This window comes from Amblyomma mixtum, chromosome 4 (genome assembly GCF_055824585.1).
Source record: "Amblyomma mixtum isolate Tamu chromosome 4, ASM5582458v1, whole genome shotgun sequence".
NCBI classification, from domain to species: Eukaryota; Metazoa; Arthropoda; class Arachnida; order Ixodida; family Ixodidae; genus Amblyomma; species Amblyomma mixtum.
The window spans coordinates 117,140,518-117,156,064 of NC_143015.1; the positions used below are offsets into that span (position 1 = coordinate 117,140,518).

The 15,547-nt window shown below is 45.1% G+C and overlaps 1 protein-coding gene across 1 annotated transcript; it reads left to right on the top strand.

The window, feature by feature from the left end:
• Nucleotides 1-301: 301 nt before the first annotated feature.
• LOC149348042 (uncharacterized) lies at nt 302-15,140 on the top strand. Its single transcript, XM_089585725.1, has 10 exons — nt 302-421; nt 2,433-2,479; nt 4,392-4,430; nt 5,516-5,554; nt 8,423-8,519; nt 11,389-11,522; nt 11,941-11,988; nt 13,752-13,787; nt 14,392-14,554; nt 14,961-15,140. The coding sequence occupies exons 1-10, from the start codon at nt 349-351 to the stop codon at nt 14,990-14,992; spliced, it is 708 nt and encodes a 235-aa protein (XP_089441851.1). The 5' UTR covers nt 302-348; the 3' UTR covers nt 14,993-15,140.
• The last annotated feature ends 407 nt before the right edge of the window (nt 15,141-15,547 follow it).

Below are 15,547 nucleotides of genomic sequence, written 5' to 3' on the forward strand. Positions count from 1 at the left end.
CACAGTGAAGGCGTATGTAGGTAAGAAGCGTCATAAAATGTACGGAAAAAAGAGGCCATAAAAAGAACCCTTCAGTGCGTCGTTTTAATTGAGACGGCTACGAACAACGCTTGTGTCACCCATCGCACTGTGCGCCTTGAAATTGCAGTTGAATGACTGTGCGTAGGCATCGATCATCCTCTACACTGTAAGCGATGCTTTCAATGACGTCGTCCTCGTAGACTTCTACGTGCAGTTGGCGCCTGATTTTGGGTATAAAAGGCACAGTGTTCCTGGGCACAGACACCGTGTACTGCTCCTACCTGTCTGGTCGCTGTCATCCCCGCCTGCCGGACACTCGACTCAACCATGGCCTCTGCCAACGCCCTCGTTGTCCTTCTGGTTGCTTCAGCCATGACTTCTGCATCAGCTTCATTGACGAGTAAGCGAACGTGCTAATTTAAGAACCTTTACTTTGTAACGTTATGTAGAGCCTTAATGATGCGATCCTTCATCGGCCGATAAACCAAGCTGAAAGCATATTATGCTTTTACTGATATTCCTGTAGGCGTTAAAAACTTCTTGAGGTTTAAATTATACCAGAGAACGGGCATTACAAAATGCCTACTGGCCTGAAAAGCTGATAGGGCAGGGAAAGATTGAGTCCATATTGTTTTCATCTCATTTTATTGCCAGAAAAATTTAATGGCGGCCCTAGAATACTGCAGATACTTTTTACAGTTGAATAAAAACCGAACAAAATGCTGCTATATTTTTTTTCTGGCTAGCTGTGTACTCAGTGAGTTGCTTTCGGAGGCGCAAATAACCGCTTACACCCTGTAAATATGAGATGAAGTCAATATGAGATGAGATGAAAGCCCTGATACGCTGTCAATATGATATCAGGTAGAGCCTTGAATACTTGAATATTGATTAAAGCAACATCTTTATCGCCGATTCCGTTTCCTTATGTTGAGGCACTGGGCCGCCAGCATCGAAAATATATGTGGCCTCTTTTGGGTCTCGAAACAGTCCCCAAAAGGGAAATATGGAACATTAGTCTCCACAGCGTACTAACTACAACACGCGTCGGGTCGCTTCCTGTTTCTGGAAATCAAACGGCTTCACTGCTAAGGCGCCTGTGCTATTAAAGTGCCTAGCTTTATATTCGGAACTGTGGAACTTTCCGTTCTGTAGTCAGACAACCTCCCCATACCTGAGCCTGTGTGTCGGGGCTAATGCGTCTGTACATGGAAAAGCCTTCGACGTCGCAAGCTGGAAAGCAGAGAATGTTGTGGACGAGGCACTGACGCTTACTGGGAAATGAAAATGATCCACACTGAATTGTGATATCACAAAAGAGGAGGAGATATAAAGGAGGTGAAGCGCTGGCGGTCGACAGTTTCAGGCGGTTTCTGCCGGAGCCTCCGAAATTTTACAGGCCAGCAGCCTTAGAAGTCCTAGGCCTCTCTTTATGCTTTGAGCTCTGCTGCATTCTTCACAGATTCTGAACGTCACGAAAGACACATACGAAGCCCGCAGAAGAGCAGGACGTCTGTTCCAGTCGAGGACACTGTCGAATCTTTACTTACAGTGAAAAGTGTGCATGAAATGAATACAGTAGCTAGCAGGATATAACTCCGCAACGTAATACTATTAGCATCGGTTGTTAAGAACTGGTATTCTTCGGATGGAGGCCAGGGATCCAAAAAGCCGATTTTAATCCTTGCTGTTCTGTGATTCCATGGAAGGAGAAATTCAATCATTCACTAGGGGCTTGTACAGTTGGACATGGCGCATGGCCGTTGTTTGAAACATAAGACACCTTTAGTGCAAGCTTTAGCTGGATGATGGCTGACTGCACGGTACATACAGCGCGAGTTAGCTTAAAAGAATGAGCATACTTGTCGCCCTTCGATTTATAACAATATTACCCTTTACCGGTGGAGAAAAAATGCTAGTGCAACCGAATACCAGTTAATGTAAACTAATGTGGCTATTCGGAAAAATGTTATCTCGTTGAAGCTTATAACCAGCACAATTGCATGCTCCGCCACGTATCATCTTTATTATTTCACTGAGATGCCTTCTAGGAAGCCACCTTTTTGCTTTAACCTACAGCATGCCAAATGCATTTGAAAGCCTGATTACTATTATTTTGACTAGGCTTTTATTAGTTCAGACTAATGCAACCAAGCAGCAGTTCTTAAAGACAGCCATGATAATCGCGTTTACTTTTTCCTGGGTAGTCCCCGTGTTTTTGAGGAACATTATACGGAAGTGAAGAAGGGGCAACTTATGACATTTCAGACGCAAAAAAATTATAAGGGCTCAAAGAAAACGCAAAAATGTCACTCATTATCATGTGTAGGCTGAAGTTTAAAATTTTCTCGCGACTGAGTGAGCGTCATGCTTTCAATATGCCGAACTTATTTCGTCTTATACCGTTTCAGCCTCGTGCGTGAACATCACCATCAGCAACATCCTCAACATCGGAAATGTGAGTCTGAATCTGATCCGGTCTGCACATTGTTCGAGTTGGATAGCATTAAAAATCAGTTATCAACAGCTTGCAAACTATCCCAACATTTCATTGTTTGTTTACAGCCAGAAGTGTAAAAACATGATCAGGTTTCCAATGCACGAGTGTCATGAAAGGAATCGTTGAAAACCACAAGTCGAAACAAAAATTGCTGGAAGAAAAAAAAAGATTGAATGAAATAGTTTAGTCAATATAAAGGCACAGAGGTCGGCCGGAAAGACGAATATCAGGCTTGCTAGTCTGGACTGGGGAAGGGGGAGAGGAGAAGAAAGAGGTTGGTTATAGGTGAGGATGTGGTTAGAAGAGGGATCAGAATACGTACACGCACATTTCTGGGCACCACAATCTGGAGTAGAGGCTTGTGTTGGTTAAAAAGGTTAGAAAATTGGCAGTGGCTTAGCTCGGCTATGCCAGGATATACGTAGCGAAAGCGAGCTCAACGACGAGGCAAGCGGTGTGACGTCATATCAAACGGTGGCGACGGCTCCGCGTCGAGGCGCGTGGTGTGACGTCATGCCAGATGGCGCGGCGAGCGCGCGGCGTCCGCCAGCTGCGGCGGTTGCTAGGCAACGGCTCAAGGTCGGTCTCCGTGCCTCCTTGGAGCACCGCCACAGAGAAATCGCAAGTTCTTGGCCAATGTAGCTTTCGCTACAAAACGCCCGCGTGCCTGCGGCGCTTTCCGGCTCTCCGGCCAAGTGCCTAGTAGTAATGTCTCCCAGAGCCGCCTGCTGTCTAAACGCGTCGAGGATGCGAAAAACGTCAGTCTTTCGCGCGCATATGCTGTTCACTCTAGAAGTACCTGCTTTACAATCTATGTTATGCCAGAAGAGGAAGGCAAAGCTGGAACATGCGGGAAAAGTAAATATACATTGAGGATGATATTTCCGACGCTTCACAGGATTCTTCGGAAAAGTATAGAAAGGGCTGAAAGTACTGATCAGGTCGTAGTTTTTCAGCGGCGTAGCTAATAGCAACGAGATGTGGCCATTCCGCTTCCAGGTGGCGCTGCTGCTGGAGCGCAGCATTCAGCGCCGCCAATGGCGACGGTGAATTTAAAATTTGCGTTTGGCATCGCTGCTCGCGACAGCTAAACGAAAGTCGTAGGCAAATTCAGCTGCCGGCACAACTTTGTCATACTGTTACAGCGCGAAGGACTCAAAAACAGCCAACCGCAAAACGCGCTCAGCTTTTTGTCCTCCAGAAGTATATTGTTAGTTCTTTGGACTCTTTTTCGTGTGCAAGCTTCAACCTCAGTAACCTCTGTGATTCCAGTGTTTGTCTTGTGTCGTTCTTGGTCGCCGTCTTTCGCGCTGTTGGCAAATTGAAACAAACTGGTTCAGCTTTGTGACCTCCAGACGACTTCCTTGACGATTATAATCACTACTTGGTAGCAGCGTGCAATATTATTAAGCCCTAGCGAATGCCTTGAACCAGCTTAGAGTGAGCGTGGGTTGATGTTAATGAGAAAGCTCTTTAAAGGTATGGTGCACTTGCTTGAAAGAAGCAAAACTCTACCTCCTACCACACTTTTCTTCTTTTTCGGAGCTGTGGCATTTGAAGCGTCGAAGGAGCCCATCGAGACGAATTAAGATAAGACAGATAAGTCAAATTCGATGCAAATGCTCACTTCTTATACGAAATGGAGGCAGCGACTAACGGCGCGAGCACCTGTTGGCCGCCTCAGGATTGACACTCTTGGCCACTAAGCGGCGACACCGATAGCGGCAAACTGCATTGCGGGGCGCTTATAAAGTTGGTTGGAATTGTTATCGAAACAATGCCTCACCTGGCGCTTCAGTTCTCTTTCTTTTTAGAGGCGGGGAAAAACAGTGCATAAATATGGTTCTCGTTATTTTTTTTTCCATTTCAGTGCTCCGGCACCGCAACCAACTTCTGTGGCAGTTTAACCGTGAGTTTTCTCCTTTTGAGTCTCGCTATTCGCTAAGCTCTCTGCATATTATTTGAAGCGGCTTATAACGAGCCAGGGTCGTCATAAGCCTCTCGTTAATTCTGGCGCCTGGCGAGTGGTGCTTGACGTGTGTTTTCGAGCGCACGCTGTCCGGTTTAAGTCGAGTAGTGTGTTTTAATTTGCCGGCAGATGGCAGCACGGGTACTAAATGAACAGTTTTACCCTTTTTAGAAAAAAAAAGCCTTCGTTGGGGGGGTTAAACTCATGGAATGTTTTATCTTTTTTTCTTCCGAATGGATGACTTTTCAGTCCCTCAGTCACTAATTTTTTTCATTTCTATAATAATTTGTGTTGTTAATTAAAGGGCTGCCGCATAGGTGAGAATCTGTACTGTTTTTCGTGTTTCACTTTTTTTTCGCATTGCGATCTGAAAGGTATAAATTGAGTGTGTTATTCTCTTTATTCGGGGTGCTTAATGCAGTACCGGTTGCACGTTGTATTATGGTTATGTTTGTAAAAGGGCTTTTCCCAAGGCGCGGTCGCATGTGTATAGGTTAGATACAGACGGTCATCAGTAATAGACATAGCAATCTCTGAACTTCAAAAACGCGACTACCGTTGGCGCTGTGGCTCGACAAAATTTTTATATTTCGGCTAGTTAGTGCACTGTAGGACTTGTTTTGCCTGCACGCTTTTCGAAAGCGCATGTATTTTTTCACAATGTAGAGAAAATTTATTGGGCCACAGCGCCGAGGTTAATTGAATTTACGGATTTGTGAAAACTGATCTGGCCATTACTTACAACCGGCTACAGATCTCTAATTGCAAGCCATTGCCTGACTCTGTTGGTAAAAAAGGCAATGATGAGAAATTAGTATACCAGTTAATTAGTCAACTTTATTCACCCGCTTTTTGATGTCCGTCGATGGTGGCATTATGCTGCCGCAGAAAGAATTTTTGTCCGTCAAAGAGCCTATTTAAAAAAAATTGTGGCTGGCTGCCTTGAAACACCTGGTATAGCCATCATTAAGTTACTATAGTTTTAGTATGGAGCCTCAATCGTCTCTCCTTGTTCATTGTTGCAGACAACTGGAACCACTCAAGGATTAATCAAGATCACCAACGTAAGTTCATAGACTTCCTTGCATTATCTTGTATTATAACTCGCCGCTTGGTGTTATTTTCAGTCACTAAAGCAGGTGTAATGTGTAAAAAAGGACGACTTTGGTTTATAGTGCTGAATATGGGACTTTTTCCTCAAAACTAGGCTTAGAAAAACTTTATTATATCAGATAATCAGGACGGCAGCCTCGCCATCCCGTCCTTGTCAGACGGCCGAGATCTCTTGGGACCGGGCGGCTTCGAAGGCTTATCTGATGGTCTCTTTTTGTTCTTGAAGGTCCTGGATGCGTAGCAAAACCTCCCATGACTCCTTGCAATTCACTGCTTTAATAACTTTTAGAGCGATTGTCTTTGTACTTAGTTCTCTGCTGTGCCACCAGGGGTCCCTGTCGTCATTAAAGTCGGGTGCCTTAGTTGTCTGCAATGCCACCAGCGGTCACTGTCGCTCCAGTCGGGAACCTTAGTTGTCTACAATGCCACCAGGGGTCATTGTCACTCCAGTCGGGTACCTTAGTTGTCTGAAATGTCACCAGTGGTCACTGTCACTCCAGTCGGGTACCTTAGTTGTCTGCAATGCCACCAGGGGTCACTGTCATTCCAGTCGGGTACCTTAGTTGTTTGCAATGCCACCAAGAGTCAGTGTCACTCCAGTCGGGTACCTTAGTTGTCTGCAATGCCACCAAGGGTCAGTGTCACTCCAGTCGGGTACCTTAGTTGTCTGAAATGTCACCAGGGGTAACTGTCCCTCCAGTCGGGTACCTTAGTTGTCTGAAATGTCACCAGTGGTCACTGTCACTCCAGTCGGGTACCTTAGTTGTCTGCAATGCCACCAGGGGTAACTGTCACTCCAGTCGGGTACCTTAGTTGTCTGCAATGCCACCAAGGGTCAGTGTCACTCCAGTCGGGTACCTTAGTTGTCTGCAATGCCACCAGGGGTCACTGTCACTCCAGTCGGGTACCTTTGTTGTCTGAAATGTCACCAGTGGTCACTGTCACTCCAGTCGGGTACCTTAGTTGTCTGCAATGCCACCAGGGGTAACTGTCACTCCAGTCGGGTACCTTAGTTGTCTGTAATGCCACCAAGGGTCAGTGTCACTCCAGTCGGGTACCTTAGTTGTCTGAAATGTCACCAGGGGTAACTGTCACTCCAGTCGGGTACCTTAGTTGTCTGAAATGTCACCAGTGGTCACGGTCACTCCAGTCGGGTACCTTAGTTGTCTGCAATGCCACCAGGGGTAACTGTCACTCCAGTCGGGTACCTTAGTTGTCTGCAATGCCACCAAGGGTCAGTGTCACTCCAGTCGGGTACCTTAGTTGTCTGCAATGCCACCAGGGGTCACTGTGACTCCAGTCGGGTACCTTAGTTGCCTGCAATATCAGCAGGTGCCACTGCCGCTCCAGTCCCTAGCGACGAGTTTTGGAGATTATGAGATTTCTCAGTTCACCTTCCGCGGACGACAAAAGACCTACGAATTTGGCTAACTGGCATTTCGTAATGAATTGAACAGCCCTAATTTGGGTGTGGGATAGAAATAGAGGCTACAAAGAAAACTTCCAACGTCAGAAAAACAAGCCTAAACTAACAAAATTCAAAATCTACAGCTCAGAGAAGTAATAGAGCACTCTCTTATGGTGACAATGAAAGAACACAAATACGTGACCCCTGCGCCTTTCGCACTGACCAATAAAGAATTTTCATGTAACAAACCTAACTGGCGCAATAACAAAAAGAAAAACCTTCCGAGCCACCCGATCACGTCATAGCTTGTAGAAATTGATTCACCCCCCCGCCCCCTCTGGCTTTCCTGTTAAAATTCTTTTACCTCCCTGAAAGATACTCAGATGCTACAATGGTATTGACTTGCAGAAAGCGATCTCGAATCCGTCTCGACTATACCGTCACAGATTCAAATTCCATGGCCGAAAATAAAGTGTTCCATTTTAAATCGAAATTTTCTCGACAATATACGCATCCTCTCCTACCAGGTTAACAAATTAAAAAGAAAGATCTCTAAATTTATTTCTGAAACATAAAGAAACAGCAGTTGATAAGCTTTCGAGAGGACCCGCGAGGTCCTATAATACGGCGCTTATCAATCGCAACAGTAAACAAAGTCAGCTTTTTCAAGTTTCACCTTGCTAAGCTCGCCAGATGCACGGAGCTTCGCGAGCTTATATTGAGGTCTTTTGATCTGCGTCTTACTCAGAAAACAAGGAGCAGTTTAACAAACGTCTGCATGTTTTGTCGCGACGGGCGGAGCTTCACTGCAGAGTGAAGCTATATCCGACCGCAGTAACAAAATTCCTATGCAGTAGTGCATAGTGTCCCTTTGAAGGTCGGTTTCTTTCTCTGGCAAAGGTGGAATTCCGTTCAGGCGCAGGAAAACAACCTAGTCGCCTTCGACGCTTTTAAAACCTGTTTTCCATGTTGACTGGCGACTAAAGTTCAATTTGACGTCGTCACACACACTATGCCCAGATCACGCTCTTAACTTACGATACTGACAAAGACGCAACAGGTGATCCTCAGGACATCGTTCATTCCGCACGCAAATGTCCATGTAGACGAACTTCCCAAAGGGCACCGTTTATTACGATTTTGGTACTGCGATTTTCGGTATACACGATTTTGTTATTGTAGGGCGCTGCACTACGGCTTTTCGCCGTGATGCGTTTTCCTATAATAAATATTATGCGCGCAAGTGTCCGGCTACCCCACTTTGCTCGAAACGGCGTTTTCTGTACGTGTACAATTGAAGCCCAGACTCCCTATTCAGACGTCGTTGTTCCCCATCGCTTCTGTCCTTGTAGTTAAGCGAATGACAGCTGACCTATGATGGGGAAACTTAGTCGCGACGTTCTTCTTTCAGTGCGTCATTCAGGGAATCTACCAGTACGGCTCGCCTGAAGGAATCGTCAGCGCCCTGTCGGGTCTGCTGCTGCTCATGGCAAACCGGAACATTCCAAGTGAGCATACTGCAACTTTTAAGGCGAAAGCCTTTAATGGCTCATACTGTCGTCCGTTAACAAAGCGTGTCACATGCGTTTAACTCTGGAACTAAAATAGATAGAAAGAAACCAATCATTGCTTCAGACAGAGGACGCAAAAATAAACCCAGAAGCCAAGTTTGATGACTGCAGACTAACTAGTTAATGAATTATAGGCAAAAATGTCGAAATTGCGTCGAAATAGCATGGACGTCATTATAGCCACGGGAACGGTGTGACATCACATCCACCGGAAGTCTTCACGGCATAGTGAAAATTATCACAGAATGGTCAGAAAAACGTCTGATTTGTGTCAAATTAGAGGGAAAAATGTATAATTAAGTGTAATTAACACTTCAGATCCCTGGAAGATGTATAATTTCGGTATCGATATAGCCACGGGAGCGGTGTGACGTCACATGCACCGGAAGTCGTCACGGCAGTGTCCTCGGCTTTCGCCTCTCAAAACTTTAGTTGACAAAGTGTCCTCGCAGTTCTTTAGTTTGAACACCGCACTGCTTGAACGATTTATCCAAAGGACCAAGCCTAACTTTATACGTGCAGCGTAGAAATAATACACAAGCCAGAACACATAGGCTAATTCTTTAAAGCTGTGATTTATCTGTTAACCTGATTTTTTATTGATTGATTGATTTGAAATACGTTACTGACCCTACGGAGCATTGAGTAAGCGAACCGTTGTGATGAACCAGCAAGATCAGACCATTTTCAGGGAAACAACAAAAACAGGAACGTAATACGGACACAAGATATTACTGGAGACAATCCTGCACGTGACATTGTCATAAGAAATGCGCAGTGACTCTAGAGACGACACATCTTCCATCACCGAGCTCAGAAAAATAAACAAAGAAAAACAAAGCGGGTCTGATGGCGCTGTTCGGGTAGCCACCGAGATGTGAGACAATTACTGCGCCATTTACTTTTAGAAAAAAGAAGGTTTTTTTTTTTCAGCCGTGTATCACATCATAATACAGCTAAGACGTGCTGACAAGTAGGCTGGTTATCTAATATTGACAAGCGCAGCCGCTGCGACAACTCAGTGCATGGTTATGCGCCCGGTTGCTTACCCGAAAGACGCGGGCTCGATCCCGGCCATGGGGGTCGAATTTTGATGGAGGCGAATTTCTAGAGACTCGTGTACTGTGCGACGTCGGTGCAAGTTGAAGAACCCCAGCTGGTCGAAATTTCCGGCGCCCTTCACTACGGCGTCCCGCATTGCCTCAGTCGCTATGGGATGTTAAACCCCATAAATCGTAAACCATAATATTGAAATTTATTGGAGGCATCAGTGCGAACGTGATAAGCAAATTAAAAGTTTTCTTATCCTAACCGTAACATTGGCGAGTTAACTGTTAAACTATTACTGCTAGTTATTTATTCGGTTAACAACGTAAGTCATACCGTAAGAAACTGTAGGTTTTACTTAGCATGAAAGCTTCTCGAAAGCACATGCATTTTGGCGCGATGTAGGCAAAGTTTGTTGGGTCACAGCGCCGAAGGTTGCTGCGTTTTCGAAATTCTAAAAACTGGTATGGATATTACTTACGTTGGAGCTCAAGGTTCTCAATAAACAAGGGGTCTAACAGTACCAGTTAATAAGTTAACTATTCAATAATAGTAACCATTCTACTAGTTAGAACATCTTAGCTGCATTGTGATGCGCTACACCGCTTGCAATCCCATGACCCCCCTCCCCACCCCCCCCCCCCCCAAAAAAAGCGCTCTTGAAACTCAGAAAGCCTATTTTTAAAGATTGCAGAACTTCATAGGTGGTTTAAACACGCGGTGTAGGAAACATTCACATGCTAGCAGATTACGTTGCTTTTGCTCTAACATCAGCGAGAGGGTTCTGCTGCTGGCAACGAGGCCGTCGTTGGACTCGGCAAAACCCTCTTCTTGGCAACAGGGGTCCTAACATGGGTCACTTCTAGACTTAGGTCATCCTGTAAATCCGTTCGCTTTCACGTAATTCCATCCTTTATTTCCTGAGATAACCAAAGTAAATAAAAAAAAAAACGAACATTTCACATGAACTGCAGGATCCAAGTTTTTTTTTCCAAATCCTGAAAACAGGAAGTGTTCTTTTAATAACTGAGATTCGAAGTTACGAGCAAATTAAATATACCTTCGACTTGCATACGGATTCATTACTTTTTATCGTAGTTTGCAATTATTTGCTGAACACGTCTGGATCCTCTTAAATCTAATGACTAAGGGAAGGGCGAATTCGTAAACCATCCTTACACTTAAGAAGCATCGCGTAATGCAGTAAGGTGTTTCACAGAAAGCACCACTAAGCACTACATAATTTCAGTATGGAGGAGGGGGCGAATACTACGTTAGGCTTTGTATGAATAGGTGGCTGCTATGTACACAGTCTTTGTCAAAAGTAACCAGGCTTCACGGTTTGCGTATCATTCGTATAACAGAGCCCTCACGGCTTCCCTAAAGACCAAAAAGTCTTTGAAGGTGAGAACAGCGGTTCTTCTCACCATCCGGAGATTTAGAGCTTGAGGGCTGTCATAATAGCTTTAATATAATACAGAGAAGAAAAACGTGCACGCTGGTTACTTTTGACAAAGACTGTACGTACACAAATTTATGGAAGGTTTGAACATTCTTCGTTTTTTTTTTTTGAATCGGTGAATTTTTGTTATTTTGTTGGTGCTGCGGCTGAGGAGTATATTTTGTTATCAAATTCTATCGGCGCAAGCTTAGTCAGTGCGCGTATGCACAGGGCAAATACACAGCAGAAATAATGGCATGCTAACATTTTTCCCTTCTGCTTCTCTATCATGATACCATATCACACGTAATTTTCCAGTCGGCATCGACCTCGGGGCCCTGGGTAACTACCAGCTCTGCAACTCGACCGGCTGTCTCAGCTTCCTCATCAAGAACGACTCGTGCCTCGGCTCGATCAACATTGGGCTGCCCGCCGTGGGAAATCTTGGCTCGGTAAAGATCCTTCGCCTGCAGTGTGCGAGCATAACTGAAGTTTCAGTGTGTTTTAAATACCTCTCAATGATTTCCTCTCACGATCAGTCTTCATTATCATCGTCATCATTCTAGGTAGGTCAAGCATGACCAACACTGGTCTGCTTCTGTATAAGGACCGCTGGTTCTGTAAAGCTATACGGAACTTAGCAATTTAGCGAACATATTACTACAGCCTCCTAGATCATCTACCTCCGCAGATGAACGACCCAGTGTTTTCTCTATTCAGCGATCACTTTCACTTCCCGATGATTTGCTTTTCCTGGTGAAATACACCGTAGGGTGAAACGAATGGGGTGTCTTTGTAGTAGCGAAGTTTGCTTCCCCAAAATTAATCTTCCCTCGTAACAGTTATCAATTTCTTCTGTACCATTTGCAGTGCGCCGGTGACACGACTACGATGTGCACGGCTGGATCGCCTACCACCGTAAGTTGCCGGTCATTGAGAACCAAACGTTCCCGTCACCATGTGCTAGCGCGATTTAATGCAGCTTTTGTTTGTAGTTTAGTATGACGGCACAGTACAGTAGGAAGACCAAAATAAACAAAAATTATAAGGTCTCACTGGTAACTTCGGGGAAGGAGAAGGTACTCGGCGATGGAATGTTATGGGCGAACATTTGGCAAAGATACTTTACGCTGTATGAGCAAACTACGAGGCAAGTCTATCCATAGTGGTCCGCTCTTAGTGACTCCCAACGTAGTCCCTATATGAATTTCTGCCCTGCTAAGAGACTGAGTCAGGGAAATTCTGGGAACACCGGGATTCAAAATGAATCGACAGGCCATCCGATGCCAGGATTGTGTCTCCGCGTTTTGTAGACTAGGGGAAAAACAAACTAGTGATGGGATTACGGCCGCGGATAGTTAGTGTGCAGCCACTGTGAAGACATTTAGGGCTAGGTAAGACGACAAAGTAGGAGAACGAGAATGAGAAATAAAATATGCTAGAAGAGCTGTTTACCTCATCTAACAGCGCATTAACTTACTATTCTAATGAAAATTAACTGAAGATTCTCCTAAATATATTAGATAGTGCATTATACATATTTTGGAGAAAGTTTTTTGAGAAATTTTTGCTGTAGATATTGGGTTGTAGCTGTACCCTACAGAAGCACCGTGTGGCAGAATTTGAAATTTTTACTTGCACACATTTTGACTGCCCGGTTTCCGAGCAGTGCAACAGAGTATTTAAATCAATGTGCAGAAATATGAAGTTGTCGGACTTCGTGTTTCTGACAAGTTTCGTTTTTAACTTCGTCTCGTTTAGTGCCTTAGCCGCCGCGGTGGCTCAGTGGTTATGGTGCTCGGCTGCTGACCCGAAAGACGCGGGTTCGATCCCGGCCGCGGAGGTCGAATTTCTTTGGAGGAGAAATTCTAGAGGCCCGTGTACTGTGCGATGTCAGTGCACGTTAAAGAACCCCAGGTGGTAGAAATATCCGGAGCCCTCCACTGCGGCGTCTCTCATATCCCGAGTTGCTTTGGACGTTAAACCCCATAAACTAAACTGAACTAAACTAAACTAAACTAAACTAAACTAAACTAAACTAAACTAAACTAAACTAAACTAAACTAAACTAAACTAAACTCGTTTAGTGCCTTCGCCGTGCACGTAGACATCGATGCTGCTCGCGAAGTGCATTCGTACTAGATTTCCAGGTGCCAATTTCCATTTCCTGGTTCCCATCCATTCAGAGGATCATGATATAGGCTGGGGATAATTAATTCATTACGTCATTTTTCAATTTTCATGTAGAGCAACAGAGCAGGGACCAAAAAAAGTGCTTACCTGAGAGAACGTGTCCATGGCCATCGTTGCAGCGTCTACTGCAACTTTACAAAAGACAATGTAAATGAAAGAATCTTTTAGGACGCAAATGCTTACTGGTTTCTAGGGAAAAGTTCGCGCTATTTCAAAGGCGGCATGGGTGGGTAGGCCCATACTTGGGGATATCTGGAATCGCAAGCAGGACCCAGACGCCAACAAGCAGAAGGCTCCGCAATGCGCGTCTCAGCGTTGTTTTTTGCCCTTTCTCTGTGCCTCGCTTGTGCTGCAAGACGTGTAGTTACTAGAATAGGCAGCTAAGAACGTGGTTAGCTGTCGCGCTCATATTGTTGCCGTCGTCGTTAAATATATCGAACAAATAATGACTCACCTTTCTGCTATTCACTGTGCGTTCCTTCTTGCAGACCAACATGGTTCAGTCCACGGTGCAGTCCATTGTTGTGAGTATACAGCACAGCTCTCATACATCTCCTGAAGCAAATTTTTACCTTAGAAAGTGATTTTTTTTAGCATTTTTGTCCGCCTTTTTCGCAAGTTTTAAACCATTATAAAAATGGCAGCGACCGTGAGTGTAAGAGCGATAGCTGCGGACTTTACTCGCCGTATTAGAACGATTTGTGGCATTTCGGGGATCATTCTACGTAGCCACACATCTCGCAACAATAATTCTTACGTCGTGAAATCACCATCGTTTACATTTAACATTAACTATCAAACATTAACGAAAAAAGCAAATAGTGTGTCCTTAAGCTCGAAGCATGAAACGTTTACCATAAACTTTAAGAATTCATCACGTTACCTAGAGACTACGTGGCAGTGCCGCGGATCGATTGCAAGGAGTCGACATGAACTGTTACTAGGAAACGAAAAAAATAATTCAGCCCGTTAACACTCGTCGCAGTCTGGCGTGCTTCCTATTTTTACAAAGTACACTACTATTCAACGCGTCGGTGAATGCTTCCGCTGCTTTTTAATTGCCGAAATATTCTGTGGATCACCCTGGGTGACCTTCAGTCACCGCGTATTGCATTTGTTTTCCTACAGTGCATCCTGAGTCAGCTTCCCTCAGCCCAGTTCCTTGCTGTCATTAACGGCATCGCCTGCCAGCTGATCACGGCCATCAACCAGGCCATCAGTGGGGACGCGGCTCTCCAGACCACTTTCGGCTCCTTTAGCACTACCATCTCCGCAGCTTTGACCCTCACATGTGAGTGTACCGCATGCTGCTTTTTTGCGAGGGAAAGCGAAATACCCATCGTATTTTCCGCATTATATCTCACATCCACCATGTAGTCACCAGGGGCTAATCTATAGCTGATGTTGCAAACGTTTTACTGTCTTATTGCAAAGTGAATGTTCGCTGATGTATGACATCAATTGACCATCTGATACCGGACGCCAACGTAAATAACAAAAATAATTGAAAATAACTGACGCCTCGGTCGTCGGAGGCTTGGATGTCCGAGCCCAGTGCAAGACAGTTTTTAGAGAATGTGGCCAAGTAACTGCTTTGCTTTTTTGAAGTACAAAAACGCTTAAGTCGAGGTCGTGCGCGCCTACCTGCTCCTGTTTTAAAGGTGTCTGATGTCACTTTCTCCTTTCCACTCTTCCAGGCCCTACTCTTTCTCTGCCTCTTATTGGCTGAAGATACAGCAGCGAGTCTCCAGTGCAGCGGACGGCAATAACTTCGTCCTTGCCTCCCGGCTCCACGCTTCTGCATATTTGCGAAAGAAAAAAAGAAAAAGGGGTGGCGGGATATACTGAATAAAACGACGTAGCGTCGCTGATTGCCAGCCGTGGATAATGACTTCATGTGAGGGTTGCTCCGCAAGATCACGTGATTTCTGCGATGCGCTCCTCACGTAAACAGGGGAAGGACCTGTGCTGCCCTGCTGGGCTCATCGATTATCCTAAATGCGCGCAATCTTGCAAGGTCTTAAACCTGTGCAGGAAACATACACGTCATGCCACACTCACAGGTTGATATCCCAACAGCCAGCAAATACAAAGCCCGCAGTGAACGTTAATTCAAGTGTCCATAGTTTCCTGCAGGCATACTAGCATGCGCCGGGTTAAATTAGCCGTGGTTTATGACTGTAGCAGATCGTCTCGCCAATCCTGTCGAATTACAGATTCCATCAGCATCTTTGCCATGAGAACGTTTCGTACGACACACTAGACAACCATCGTTATACCGACG

Bases quoted from the DNA above. Each gene is read 5' to 3' on its own strand.
- LOC149348042 (XM_089585725.1), top strand. From the start codon at position 349: ATGGCCTCTGCCAACGCCCTCGTTGTCCTTCTGGTTGCTTCAGCCATG. The intron at 11,523-11,940 runs GTAAAGATCCTT...TACCATTTGCAG, and splicing joins CCGTGGGAAATCTTGGCTCG to TGCGCCGGTGACACGACTAC. The intron at 14,555-14,960 runs GTGAGTGTACCG...CCACTCTTCCAG, and splicing joins CGCAGCTTTGACCCTCACAT to GCCCTACTCTTTCTCTGCCT.